Genomic DNA, 15,598 nt, shown 5'->3' with positions numbered 1-15,598 from the left:
ATTGTCAGTCCTACGTATGAGTCTTCCAGAGAAAAAGTGTCAGAGCAATTATAAAATGTGCTAATGTTTTCTTGTACGTTATTTCGTGGCCACATCACTCCACAATTATCTTGGGCTTCCTTAAGTGCCTTTGCTACTGCTGAGCTTGTGTTCTTGGCTGGGCCCAGGGAAATGAAGAGTCCCGGGTAATGTGCATGGCTAACTTGCTCGGGGGGTCTGTTCTAAACCCCACCCCCAGCTTCATCTCCACTAGAGGAACACAGACATTACAAAGGACAGACATCACTGACAGAAATACACACAACCACAGGACATAGACCACTGACATAAATACACGAATACATATATACTCCCTCAATAAAGAGGACATTTTATTTCACATATATTTTCCTTTCATTCAAAAGCATGTGGCCCACACAGGAGTCAACCCCTACTAGGTTGGAAGGAGACATACACATCTAACCACCAGAGAGACGGGAAGGTAAGCAACTTCCTCACTAGGAGTCCACCTTGGGGAAAATGCTCACTTTATTGTTTCTGCTCATCTTCCGCTCTACCCTGCCAACTTTCGGCATCTTTGTCTGGATCAGCTCTTCTGGGGTGTTACCCAAGGGTGGGAGCAGCCGCTTCTTGCTGTTCCGGGTCTCTGAGAGCCACTGAGGAGGCAACTCAAAAGGCCCAAAGCCAAAATGTAAGGAATATTTGTCAGGGACGGTCTCGGACTCCACAGGGGCTGCTGGTACCACCTGGGATGTGGAGTTCACTGTGCCCAGCGGTGGGGCCGAGGGTACCAGATGCGACCTCTGCTCTGCCTCCAGGCAGGTAGAAAGCATCTCCTTGGCCCGGAGTTCGGCCGAGTCAATGTACTTGGCTTCACTCTCCTCTTCATCCTCTGTGGGCTGGAAAATCTGCTGCTGCCCAATGTGGAACATCTCCAGGAGCTGGCTGCCGGAGCGCATGCTGGGTTCCAGGCTGGCGTCAGCCACCCCGCTCCCGGTACTCACCACGTTCCGGCGACTGTACCGGTGGTGCAGCTGCACCAAGGTCCCGACCAAGCACTTGCGGACAGATTTGTTCACAGTAAGGAAGAGCAGTGGGTTCGCCAGCAGGGAGACTTTGGGAAGCCAAATTGCAGTGAGCAGCAAGAAGACAGAGGTGTCGGGAACGTTGAGCACAGTCTGGTAGACGACGAGGGTGGCATAGGGCACACTGCATAGGATGAAGACCATCACCATGGAGAGCAGGGTGGCGTGTAGCTCGGCCTCGCGCTGGGAGGCATAAGGGATGGAGATGGTGTTCTGTGGGGTCCGGAGCGCCGCTATGATGGCCTTCTTCTTCTGGCTGGCACTCAGGGCCCGGCGGATCAGTATCAAGAAGAGGAACACCACGGCCACAGGCACAATGACAGTGGTGATGTTATAAATGAGCACATACACCAGGTGGCCCAAGGAGTAGCTCCAGGCTTCACTGCAGGTGGACATGGCGTAGATGTCAGCCACATTGGTCACAGCAAACACTGGGATGCTGGCCACCACTGCGTGGGCCCAGATGTACATCACCAGTTCACGGGACTTGGCATCAGAGATTTTTCTCTCCAGGGGGTAGAGGACTGAGTAGTATCTGAAAAGTAGACAAACAAAACTCAGTTCACAGCAGAAAATATTCTTTAAATTAAAGGGGAGGTTGGTGGTTCAAACTCACCAGACACTCTACAGGAGAAAGATGTGTCAGTCTGCTTTCCTAAAGATTTACAGCCTTGGAAATCCCAGAGAGCAGGTCCACTCTGTCTTCCGAGGTCACTGAGTCAGAATGGGCTCAACAGTAACAGGTAGGGTATCATTTTTTTTTAATACAATACCAAAAAGGTCCCCAGGTGTTATGCACAAGACTGGGAGATTTGGTAGCACAGAGGCTAGGGAGTTGCACTATCAATCCAAAGGCAGGCAGTTCAAAGCCACTATCTGCTCCAAGGAGGGGAGATAGGTAATCTCTTCCCATGTGATTTACGGGCTCTGAAAACCCACTGGAGAGCTACCTATGAGATGGTTCCAAAACTTGATGGCAATTCTTGCCCAAAGACTACATGCCAAAGACTGCCATCAATATAAATCATGGAAGACATCTACTTTGCAAGTTAAGGCAAAAGGGCTATTAGATAGGGTGGGTATCATGGGCATTGGACACTTTAGGGTCATTTTCAAAGCCACAAAAAGGAAAAATAAAATCACATACATATTCAAAGCAGACCCCTATCATAGTCTCTGCAGTAGAAACCATTAGCAATCAAAACTGCTCAGGGCAGAAGAACCCCATATGAAGAATGAACTCTTGCAAGGCCTTTTACAAATCAGTATGGCTAACAGAAAGTATGCCTATTTAACAGTCATTGTTAAATGATAATCACTCATTAAATTCAACACCAATCAATAGGTCTAAAATGCTTGCACATAAAATTTTTATTAAAATAAAACTTTTTTCTCCCCAAATTTATTTTAATTTATTCTATAGCCACCTAAACGGAATTCTAAAAGCACTTTGTTTTTACTGTCATTAACAACTTGCAGGAACCACAACTGTAAATTTTCAGCCCCTAGACATCTGAGATATGAAGGAGAATCTTCACATTCGCTCAGTCTACAGGTCTTCAGTTAGCTAGTGCTGGAGTCGACTTGCCAACCCTGCTAGCATTCCTTCCCTCACAGGGTCAGGGACGAGTATAGGCCTTCCTGTCACATGTATTTCTAAGCACGACCTACCTGTCATGCACAGGGTTACAAAAATGGAAAGGGGAAAGACGCATCGCAAGAGTTAAGCTCAAGGGGTAAAAAGACATGCAAGCAAGCATCCAACAAAGAGATGATGGCTCTCTTGGCAATAAGTACAAAGCAGGCTCAGGAGAGGACACATCTAGAGCTACCTGGGGAAAGATCAGAGAGAAGGCTGGACGGTGGTGAGTTTGGCAGGGGACAAGCTAGGGGACAGTATTCCAGGCTGAGGGAGACACTGTGCAAGTAGAGCAGTGACCATGGATGATCAGGGATGGATGAGACACGGTGAAATGTGTTCTAGATCTCTTTCTGGGAGGGGGAAAAAAGAAAGAGAAATATGAGTTATTCATGCTTTCAATCCTTTCCCCTGCTCATATACTTTTCTAAAAGCAGTTGTATAAGCACAATGAGCTAATGGCCTGGAACCATCACAGAAGCACATGCCCAGGGGTCCATTTGTCCACTGACATGTAACAAACTTGGGCTTCCATTGATTTGTGACTGTAACACAAGCAAAAGGCTCATGAGAAAGAATTCTGGCAGTGTTATGCATCTCTAGTGCAAGAGGTGCCAGTGGCCTCCCTATTAAAGTGTCCACGTGGTGCCATAAAATACCTATCAGAAAAAGGAGTGACAGGAAGAAGGTTACCACACGACTGCCCTTCCTCATTCTTCATAGGCAGACACTGGCAAGTAATTTGAATCTCAGGATGACTAGCCTTGTTCTTCTACTAAAAAGGCTTGTTTGTATTCCCCCCCCCCCAATGATGTTCAAAACACAGTAGCTTTCTGGTGGAAAGAAAACAAAGTGGTTTTTTTAATTGTTTGTATAGTTTCTTGTCTGAGACCAAGGGCCAAGGGTGCAATTTTGTTTCCAGGTATAACAGCAAAATGTTCAGAATAATGTGTTCTCATTCATGGTGAATCCCATTACAAGACTTCCAGGATTCATAACAGCATTATTCACAACCGCCAAAAGGTGGATGGTGAGGGTGGAAATTGTCTGTCAGCTCATATATGGATAATCAAAATGTGGCATTATTATTTGCTGTTTTGAAACAAACACTAAATATTAATTGCATTGGAAAAGTCTAAAGTTAGGGACCTCTCCAAACTATAGAGGAGCAATGATGTGACGCTAAGGTGCCTCTGCTTCAGGCAAAGGTCTTTCTGATCACTTACTATGTATCTGGGAGCCAGACAATGAATAGGGATTTGTTGTTGTTGTTGTTGTTGTTGTTGTTATGTGCCGTCGAGTCGCCTGCGACTCATAGCGACCCTATGTACAACAGCCCTAAACTCCGCCCTGTCCTGTGCCAATCGCACTGTCTCTGACACTCCCATTCCAATTATCCCAGTCACTGAATCAATCCACCTCATAGAGGGCCTTCCTCTCCTGCGCCGTCCCTCTACCCTCCCAAGCATGATGTCCCTCTCTAAGGACCAGTCTCTCCTCACAACATGTCCAAAGTAAGTTAGACGGAGCCTCAGAATCCTTGCCTCCAAGGAGCCGGAGCCTCAGAATCCTTGCCTCCAAGGAGCCACCCGGTTTAACCCTCTCTAGGACAAATCTGTTTGTTTTCCTAGCAGTCCATGGTATTCTCAATACTCTTCTCCAGCACCACAGCTCAAAGGCATCAATTCTCCTTCTATCCTCCTTGGTCATTGTCCAACTCTCTGATGCATAACAGGTGATTGCGAAGACCATGGCCTGTATCAGACGCACCTTAGTCTCCAGAGAGACACCACTGCTCTTCAGCACTTTGGAGAGGTCCCTAACAGCAGACTTTCCCATGGCAATTCGCCTTTTAATTTCCTGGCTGCTGGTGCCAAAATTGTTGACTATGGAGCCAAGCAAGCTAAAGCTGTGTATGATCTCAATCTCTTCACCATCCATCCTGATGCTGCCAATTGGTCCAGTGGTGAGAATCTTTGTCAATCCATATTGGAGGCTGCAGTCCTTGACACTCTGCAGCAGGCACTTCAGGTCCTCCTCAGTTTCAGCAAGCAGGGTTGTGTCATCCGCATAATGCAGATTGTTGATAAATCGTCCACCAATCTTGACCCCACACTTCTCCTCATAGAGCCCAGCCTCCCGGATAATATGTTCTGCATATAGGTTGAAAAGGTATGGAATCCCTGAATACGGATTACAGAGGAATAACTGATGCCTTTGAGTTGTGGTGTTGGAGGAGAGACATGAACATCCCATTGACGGCCAAAAGAACAAATATATATGTCTGGCAGAAGGTGCAGCCAGAGTGCTTTTTGGAGGCAAGGATGCTGAGGTTTCACCGCACATACTTTGGGCATGTTGCTAGAAGGGGCTATTCCTTGGAGTGGGACATGATACTTGGAAGGGTGGAGAGTTGGCGAAGGAGAGGAAGACCCTCAACCAGGTGGATTGACATGGTGACAGCATGAATGGGCTCTAGTGTGTCAGGAAGTGTGAAGATGGAACAGGATAGGACGGGGTTCAGATCTGCTGTTCATAGGGTCACTATGAGTCATGCTTGACTCGACGGCGCCTAACAACAAGTGCTGATGAATGGATGAACTGCAAACACACTGGTTTCAGTGACAGAAGCCAGAGCACATATTATGTGATGCTCTTTCTATGAAATATCTTTTTAAAAGCAAAAGTATGGAAGTAGTAAGTAGATTAATAGTTGTCTAGAGCTAGGTGTCCCTGGTAGCTCAGATAGGTGTCCCGGGCAGCGTTCAGCTACCACACAAAGGTTAGAGGTTTGAACTCTATGAATGAAATGCCTCAAAATACAGACCTGGCAAACTCTCTGCTCTGCAAACATGGGGTCACCATGTGCTAGAATCTGCCCAATAGCAACTGGTTTATTTTTGGTAGCATGATTAGGAGTAAGATGGGAAATATTTCTTTTTAATGTGACCGAAATGTGTGTAACTATGTAAGTATGCTAAAATTCATTAAATTGTACATTTAAAATACATGAAGGTGATGGTATCTAAATTATACTAGCTGTCAGGAAATCAGGAGACACACTGCACTGGGAAAGTCTACAGTCAGGGCCTCTCCAAATTACTGAGCAGCAAGGATGTCAATTTGAAAACCAAGGTGTACCTGATTCAGGCCATGGGCTTTTCAATCACTTGCTATTCTGCTGAGAGCTGGACAATGAATAAGGATTACAGAAGAAGAATAGATGCCTTTGAGCTGTGGCATTGGAAAAGAGTACTTAATGGACTCCCAAAGAACAAACAAAAATGTCTTGGAGAAAGGGCAGCCAGAGTGCTCCTTGGAGGCAAAGATGATAAAACTTCATCTCATATACCTTGGTCATATTGCTAGGAGGTGCTATTCTTTGGAGAGGGAAAAGTGGAGGGTAGGTGAAGGAAAGGAAGACCCTCATGAGCTGGAGCGACACAGTGACTGCAGGGCTCAAGTGCGTAAGAAAGTGTGAGGATGGCACAGGATAGGACAGGGTTCAGATCTGTTGCTCACAGGGCTAGGGTCACACTCAACTTGATGGCACCTAACAACAGTAACAACAGATTCTTACAAAAATCTGTTTAAAGGGGGGGGGGAATCATAAAAGGAACGTCTACAATGTAAAACTGTAGATACATTAGAATGAGCGATAGAGAGGGAACTTTCAAGGACAGCAGCCTTTAACATAGATTGGGTCTGTATACTGAAGGAAAGGGACCTTGACCTTTCACTGTTTTGTTGCAGTGTTATGCAGAGGCACCTAGAAGCTACCCAGAGACCTCTTACTGAGCAATGGAAGCCACACACAAAGCCATTGTGAAGAAGGCAAACTGGCATGCTATAACCCACCTGCTGAAGTGATTTAATTAGTCTTCATAATCTTTTTAATAAAATTGCCAATATTTAAAGATGATAAAATTTTGGATCTCCAAAATCTCTGCCAAAAATTACAACAATCTCTGCCAAAAATTATAAAGCCCTGCCTACTGGGGTCTAGATATCCACTAAGTAGCAATTAGCTGATCTACTGAATGGCAGCCCTCCCATATGCTACATTCCCCCTCACTCTACTGCCTGACTCACTGTTCAAGTGGGACACTGCTTTCTAGTGCCTTTCATCAGGCTTCTTCCTAATAAGAACTGATGGTAAACTGGTGGCAGGCATCAAAATGTCTAGGGAAGAATGTGCTAATTAGAAAGAAAGCTGAGAGAGAAAGAAGCGAATGTTTATATAACTTGTCCAATTAGTCCAGATCCCTAGCTGATGAAAACAGTTTGTGCTCCACTGTTAACCTACAGATTGGCTGTCCAAACGTGCCCAGCAGATGTGGCCACCAATCACCCTTTCAAATTACTGTTGCTGGGTGCCACTGAGTGGGTTCCAACTTACCATGACTCTGTGAACAACAAAAGAAAACAAAACACTGCATGGTCCTGTCACAATCCGTTATCTCTCTCGGAGCTCACTGACTCAGCCACAGTGTCATCTTGTTAAGGTTCTTTTTCATTGACCTTCTACTTTACCACATAGGATGCCCTTCTCCAAAAACTAGTCCCTCTTGTTACCGTGTCCAAAGTATGTGCCGCTTTCCTCTCCTCTAAGAAGCCTTCCGGCTGTACAAGACATATTTGTTCATTCTTCTAGCAGCCCGTGTGTGTGTGTGTGTGTGTGTGTGTGTGTGTGAGAGAGAGAGAGAGAGAGAGAGAGAGCGCATGTGTGCATAAACATGAAGTAGCTAGGATATATAACTTCCAAGTGAACATTCTTTAAGGAAGAAACAACCATCACAAAGTGGGGCTTTGGAAAGAAATCCTCCAGAGGAATTCTGGTGTCATCATGTCAGCTCCAACCGGACTGTTGAATCATTAAATAATCACTAAATTGTTCCCTTCTTCTTCTAGAAAAGTTTTCATCTTGCATCAAAAAGCCCTAACTGCAGTTATCAAATCAGACGAGCACTCTACTGTGAATTGCAAGGCACATGCCACCAACTCCAAGCAAACAGAAACTGCATCATGATCTGGTAGCTTATCCCCAGCATCTACATGAGGTAATTCCTCCACCCCTCAGGCCCAGGTCTTTTGCAGGTGTTCCTTTTTCTGTGACTGATGTTACAACAACTTGTCTTTTGTGAAGACTGTGTTTCAGGCATTTATTCTCTTGCCTGGGCATAAACTGACTAAAAACTGATGGATAAGGCATTGACGATTCACCATGTGCTTCATGATACAAATAATTTCAATGCACTTAAGAAAGAAAGCAAGCAAGAAAAAAAAGCAGAACCCTCAGCTACTTGATCTCACCTGTCCAATGCAATGGCAGGGAAACTGAGGATAGTCACAGAACAGAAGACTTTGTGCAGAAATTTGACGACTTTGCAGACGAGCACAGTGTAGATCCACCAGCAGCAGTGAGGGCTGGTACTGAGGATGATGTCAAAGGGCACGCAGACCAGGTTGGCACAAATCCCCGAGCAGGCCAGGTTTTTAATGAACCTGTTGGTAACAGATTTGAACACAGCTGTGCGGCAGGTTGACCATAACACCATGAAGTTTCCTGGCCAGATTTGGGGAGGGGAGGGAAGAAATGAAAAGACAGATGATAAAAAAGGAAAGAAAAAAAAATAGACGATATTATAAAGTTAAAAAAACACTTTTGATAACTTAAAAGACTCTTGTTTAAGTATATGTTATTATAGTAGCAATTTTTGTCAAGTTATTAAGTCATTCATGCACACATCAAAAAGTCTAGACAATTTTGAGGTGAATTTTGCTATTTGGTTTTGTTGTTGATTACTGTCGAATCCAGCACAACTCACAGTGACCCTATGAAAAAACACCTGAAACCTTACTATAATTATAGTCATTTCTCAAAGTTAATAGCGTTTCCAGAGGCATGTTGTTTAGGAAGTGGATGCCATTCTTGCTTCCAAAGTTGTCTATATAGAGATTATTTTCTATTGATGAGTATATGATACCACCAGCCATTTCACACAACCTAGACTTTCACTACTGATCAATTCAATGTGCTACACCCAAGCACATATTCTGAAGTGATTTGTACTGCTATTACTTATGCATCAGCACTTTACAGATTTAACAAAATAAATGCACAAAAAACAAAAATGGGTTCTGAAATATGTACACAAAAGAATATTATCTAGATACCAAAGCCAAACTGCCCCAGCATTACAATTATTATTCTACCTATTCTGTTTCATGTTCAGTTCCTTCAATGCTTTAAGCAGCTCAGTGAATTTAAAGCAAAATTAGCAAAATTAATTTTTATTAAAAAAGAGAAGGGCTTCTCATTCAGTGCAAGTTACTACTAAACTTATACAGCACACCAAAAGCAAAGTATTACATTTCATTTCATTTGGTTTTAGACATGATATTAAGAGGTGATTCACTCTTACCTGAGTATAAACAATTTGCTGTTTTTCAATGTTCTGGAGTAGATTATTCTTTAGTGTGATTTTAGTGAAAGGTTCCAAAGAAATTGGTTTTTTCATTGATTTAGTCATAAACATTTCCCTCTATATCCCTTCAGTGCAATTCCAGATTGTTAACTGCCACATACAAGTCTAATCATCTGTTCCTTTCCGACTGACCTTCCTCTCATCCATTCTAGTGCAATGGACATTATCCAGCCATCCTTTTCCTGCTCCCCTTCCCCATAGCCATTCTATTTTTATAACAGTGATCGTATGCAGTATTTGTCCTTTTGTGACTGAGATATTTAACTCAGTATAATCTGGGCTTATCCATGTTGTGTAATGTTTTACAAGTTCATTGTTTTTCAATGTTGCATAATAGTCCATTGTGTTAATGTACCATAGTTTTTCTATCCATTTGTTTGTGGATGGACCCTTAGGCTGCTTCCATTCTTTGCTATTGTGAATAGTTATTATGCAAGAAAAATGAATGTGTATATATCTGTTTGTGCTCAAAGTTCTGATTCCTTTAAGGTATATTGCCAGTAGCGAGAGAGTCAAATAATATTCCTATTTTCAACTTATGGAGGAAGTGCCAGACTGCCTTCCATAATGGTTGTACCATTTTACATTCCCACCAGCAGTGTAAAAGACTTCTGATCTTTCCACAGCTTAATCAGCATTTGTTGTCTGCTGTCCTGATGAACTTTCCTATTTTTGCGAGGGTAAGTTGATATCTCATTGCTGTTTTGATTTCCATCTCTCTAATAGCTAGTGATTTGGACCATTTCTTCACGTGTTTGTTGGCCATCTGACTTTGTTCTTTGGTGAAATATTTATTCGTATATTGTCCATTTTGTGATTTATGGTCTTTTTTTCTTGTTGAGGTGCTGAAGTATTCTATACATTTTAGATATAAGCCTCATCAAATATGTCACTACCAAATATTTTCCCAGTCAATGGGCTTCCTTTTTACTCTATTGAAGAAGTTCTGTGATGCACACAAGGACTTCATTTTTAGAAGATGCAATTCATCTATTTCATTCTCTCTTGGTTGCAGATTTTTGGTTATACTTGTTTATGTACTAGATTAGGGCTTCTAGATTTGTCCCCATTTTTTCCTCTGGTGATCTTTATAATTTTTGTTTTACTCCTAGGTCCCTGATCCACCTTGAGTTGTTTTTTGTGTATGATATGAGGTGTGGATCTTGCTTCAGTTTTCTGCAGATAGAAGTCAAATTTTGCCAGCACTATTTGTTAAAGAGGCTGTCATTTCACCATTTAATTGGTTTTGTCAAAAATGAGTTGATCATAAGGTGCTGTTGAAGCAAGTTCAACTTACATTAACCCTATGAACAACCAGATCTGAACCATGTGCTTTCCTGTGCCATCTTCATCATTTCTGACATTTTCGAGCAGACTGCAGCAGTTACTGGGTCAATATATCTCTTTGTGGGTCTTCCTTTCTTTCATTAAACCTCCACTTTCCCAAGCATGATGTCTTTCTCCAAAGACTAGCCTTTCCTAACAACATGCCCAAAATATATGAGATAAAGCTTTGTCATTTTTGCCTCCAAGGAGCATGCTGGCTGTACTTTCTCCAAGATATATCTGTTTATTATTTTTGAAGTCCATGGGATATCATTCTTCAACACCACAATTCTTCTGCCATCTTAATTACTGTCCAGCACTTAACTGCATCACAAATGACTGAAAAGAACATGGCTTGAATCAAGAACACCTTAATCCTCAAACTGACACCACTGCTCCTCAATAATTTGGAAAAGTCCCTGACTGCAGACTTTTCCAATGAAATATGTATCTTAATCTCCTGACTGTTGGTACCGAGGGTGTTGATTGTGGATCTAAGTAAGATGAAGTCATTGATAGTTTCAGTTTTTTATCCATTTAACATAATACTGCCTATCAGTACAGTGGTGAGAATTTTTGTTTTCTTAATGTTGAGATATAATTCATACTGAAGGTTGTAGTCTCCGATCATCTGCAGCAAGTGCTTCAAGTCCTCACTTTCAGCAAGCAAGACTGTGTTATCTGCATAACACAAGTTGTTTGTTAATGAGTCTTCCTCTGATCCTGATATCACACTCTTCTTCAAGTCCAGCTTCTCAAATGATTTGCTCAGCATACAGACTGAATAGGTACAGAGAGAGGATACAACCCTGATTTGTACTTTTCCTCATTTTTAAACCACATAGTTTTCCCTGGCTCTGTCAGACAACAGCCTCTCGATAAAGGTATAGGTTCACCTTTGAGTTGTGGTGCTTAAAAAGACTATTGAATATCTCTACACTCAGGTTTCACCTTGGAACTTATCTTTTTGGTCTTTTACCAAGGATTTTTTTCCAATGATGAAGCTTAATGACACAGAAAACTACTGAATACCTCACGGATTGCAAAAAATCCAAATAGATGTGTCTTGGAAAAAGTGCAGCCAGAGTGCTTTTTGGAGGTAAAAATGGTAAAGCTTAGTCTCACATACTTTGTGCATGTTGTCAGAAGGGCTTGTTTCTTAGAGAAGGACATCATGCTTGGAAGGTCAGTGAAAGAGAGGAAGACCCTCAACAAGGTGGATTGACACAGTGACCGCAGCAATGGGTCCAAGAATATTAGAGATGATGAGGATAGGACACAAGATAGGACAACATTCAGGTCTGCTCTTCATAGGGTTACTATGAGTCGTACTTGATGACACCTAACAACAACACTACAGGAAACAAAAAGAGATCTAGAAAAATGGGAAAATATACCATGTTCAATGTATTGTGAAAATGACAATTCCACTTCTGTAATCCTTATTGTTATAGTAATTGAATAAGAAATTAATCCTTATTCAATTCTACTTCTGTAATCTTTATTCTTATGTTTTGTAATTTTCTTTGTAGGTCATTTGTGTCTTCGTTAGATTTGTTCCTAAGTAGTTCATCTGTGGTTAGCTATTAGTATTGTTAGAGTTGATGTTTTACTCATAGCAAATTTATGTGACAGATTAGGCAGAAATGTTATGAGTCAGAAACAATTTTATAGCAATGGATTTGGGTTTTGTTTTGTTTCTTCTGAAATCTTTATAGAGACAATTCATCAGATTTTTCTCACCCGGAGTTACTAGATGGTTTTCAAACAGCTAACCTTTTGTTTAGTAGCTAAGAGTGTACCTGTTTCACCACTACAGCTCCTTAAACAATTTGCTGGATATTGTAATTAACTTTCCTGGGCCTACTTCCTTTTGATTCAGGTCTTGTTTAAATGTCTGCTTCCTCAAAGGAATTAATCTTAACCATGGAACATAACAAATTATGGCTAACATTGAGAAGTATGGGAATCTCAGAACACTTAATTGTGCTGATGCAAAATCTATACTTCTATCAAGAAGCTGTTATCCAAACAGAGCAAGGAAACACCGTATGGTTTAAAATCAGGAAGGATGTGCATCAGGGATATATCCTTTCTACATACCTATTCAATCTGTATGCTGAGCCAATAATTCTTGAAGCTGGGATCTATGAAGAAGAATGTGACATCAGGATCAAAAGACTCATCAACAACATGTGTTACGCAGATGATGCAAGTTTTTGTCCTAAAGTGAGGAAGACTTGAAATGATTGCTGCAGAACACCAAGAACCACAGCTTACAGTACAGATTACATCTCAAAATCAAGAAAATAAAGGCCAATAGGCAACATCATGATAGATGGAGGAAGAACTGAAGCTGTCAGTTATTTCATCTTGCTTAGAACAATAATCAACATCCTTGGTGTCAACAGTCAGGAGATCATGAGATGTATTGCATTGAGAAAATCTGCTGTGAGGGACCTCTCCAAAATACTGAAGACCAGTGATGTCAGGTTTGAAGCCTAAGGTACGACTGATTCAGGTCATGGTCTTTCTATTACTTACTACACTGGACAATGTAGAGAGCTGGACAAAGAATAAGGATGACAGAAGAAGAATCGATGCCTTTGACTTGTGTTGTTGCAGAGGAGTAAATGCAGCAAAAAGAAGGAAGACCCCCTACAAGATGGACTGAAATGCTCACTGTAGTAATGGACTCAAGAGTGTCAGAGATGATGATGATAATGATGGCACAGAACAGGAAGAACGGTGTGAAGGTCTGTTGTTCATAGGGTTGTTGTCAGTTGATTGCACCTAACAACAACATTTTTTTCTTTTTAATACTATTCCCCCACATCCATTATTCTCTATTATAGTACCCTGTGGTATTCTTCACAGTTCTTATCATTTTTAATTTGTTTATTGATTCTCCCCACCATTTTCATGGAGACAAAAGCATGCCAATCTCTTTCCATATTCTAATCTCACTGCCTAGCTCAGTGTTGGACCTAGAGTAAGCATTTGATAAATATTTGTTAAACAGATAGATTTGTAAAATAAAGAGACAGAAAGCAATTGGAAGTCTGTGCAGCAAGATAGCCCCTTTTTATTGTATATGTGTCAGGTGGAGAAAGCTGAGCAATCTCTTCCCATGCAATTTAAAGCCTCTGAAAACTCACTAAAGGTCAGTTATGAGTTGGTTCCAACTCGGTGGCATGTAACACCACCATGCCAGGGGAAGTTAGCCTATGTAGTTCCCTAACCTCACTCGCTGCGTGTCAGAACCACCATTCCGAATTTACTAGCTCAGAGTGACCAGATGGGACTGCATGTGAGAGTCAGAACTCAGAAACATCTCCTCCAGACACAGGATTCTCTGCTCACATGTCTGTCACCAATCAATACAGGCCTTTGTTTTATGTGTGCTTCTACTTAAAGACATCTTATTTAGCATTCATTGCACTTTCATTACCTCTAAACTTAAAGCTTGTTCACTTATACCTGAACTAAACTTATCTAAAATCTGTATTTTCTCTGCACAGCACCTCTTGCCATCTTGCACTTAGGGACATCAGATATACACCACTTCGGGGTCATTTTAAATAGTGAAATAATCAACAAAATGAACTCCCCCCCCAAAAAAAAAACCCCACAAGTGGTACTAAATAGACCATGAAAAGAACACTTGTGTATAGTGTATTCTGAGAAAACAAAAAGGCAGAGGGTGTCTTTTTCTGATCTCAGCTGGGAACAAGTGTATCAGGCAACCTGAATTTTCCCCCACTCTGTTCATGGTCAAGGAGGCCTGGTAGTGTAACCCACTGCATTACTGGCCCAAAGGCCACTCCTCTAAGGCAGTTCAAATCCACTACTGGCTCCAAGCGAGAAAGATGAGCAATCTTCTCTCATACCATTGCCAGCTTCACAAACCCAGCGGAAGGTCAGCTATGAGTCAGTTCTGACTGGGTGGCAATGAGTTTTGAGAGTTTTATTTGAGCTGCTCATGCTTATGAAACACCACGAAAATGTCACCAATAATGATTCGGTGTCTAGAAATAAGTTTAGCAAGCAAGACAAATGCACAAATCCAGAATGTATGAATAACAAGAACTGTATCTGCCAGTCAAGATGGAAAAAGCAGCCACTAGGTTTAAGCATGAAAATACATTTATTCCAGGAAATTCCCTATCAGACTTTTTTTCACATTTGTATGCAGACATGATGAGCTTAGATTAGATATGCATGTGAAGATATGCATTTCTTCTGTGTCTGAGCTGCTTCTCTGATGCCACTACCTGACTGTTGTTAGCTGTTGTTAAGTGGTCTCTGACTCATCGCAACCCCATACAGAACAGAACAAACCTGCCTGGTCCAGCACCAGGCTGACGCTCTCTGCTGTGCTTTAGCCCAGTGTTACAGTCACGGTGTCAATCCACCTCACTGAAGAGCTTCCTTTCTTTTGCTAATCCCCCACTTTACCAAGCATGATGTCTTTTTCCAAGCGTTGATTCTCCCTGATAACATGTGAAGCAAAGTCTCACCATCCTTGCTTTTAAGGAGCATTATGAATGAACTTCATCTGAGTCAGGTTTTATCTGTTTGTTTAGCAGTCCATGGTATACTCACAAATTTTTGCCAACGCAACAATTCAAAGGCATCTTCAATATTCCTTATTCATTGTCAGACTTTCACATGCATATAAAGTAACTGAAAATATCACAACTTGGGACAGATGAACCTTAGTCTTTAAATGGACATCCTTGCTCTTTAGTACTTTAAAGAGGTCATTAGTTGCATTTCTACCCAAGGCAATAGGTTATTTGCATCGATTTATTGACTATTTCAGTCTTCAAACTATCATGTTTGACATGATAGAGGTTGTATCCTCTCTCTGTACCTATTCAGTCTGTATGCTGACATCCATTTTGGTCTTTTCTTCCAGAAGAAACTCTGAAGATTGCACTGGAGCGTAGAGAAAACAAAGCACAAGGAAGAATTCAATATACTAAAGAGCTGAACAGAAGATTCCAAAAGGCTGCTCGGAATGACAAAGCAAAATACTACAAGGAAATGTGCGAGGA

General features: G+C 41.8%; 1 protein-coding gene across 1 annotated transcript in view; it reads right to left on the bottom strand.

Annotated features, from left to right (window-relative positions):
- Positions 1-305: 305 nt before the first annotated feature.
- The window catches only part of GPR176 (G protein-coupled receptor 176), a 151,382-nt gene continuing 136,089 nt past the window's right edge, over positions 306-15,598 (bottom strand). Inside the window, exons 2-3 of the mRNA XM_006883028.1 lie at positions 8,038-8,290; positions 306-1,620 (exon numbers count right to left, since the gene is read on the bottom strand). Of these exons, the coding sequence (XP_006883090.1) occupies positions 498-1,620; positions 8,038-8,290 (1,376 nt within the window). The 3' untranslated portion in view covers positions 306-497. The remainder of the gene's footprint in view (positions 1,621-8,037; positions 8,291-15,598) is intronic.

The sequence above is a fragment of the Elephantulus edwardii genome, unplaced genomic scaffold (assembly GCF_000299155.1).
Source record: "Elephantulus edwardii isolate Elephantulus edwardi_28Jun2011 unplaced genomic scaffold, EleEdw1.0 scaffold00026, whole genome shotgun sequence".
NCBI lineage: Eukaryota > Metazoa > Chordata > Mammalia > Macroscelidea > Macroscelididae > Elephantulus > Elephantulus edwardii.
The sequence above is the reverse complement of the archived record's forward strand: the minus strand, read 5'-3'. Positions and strand labels throughout refer to the sequence as shown.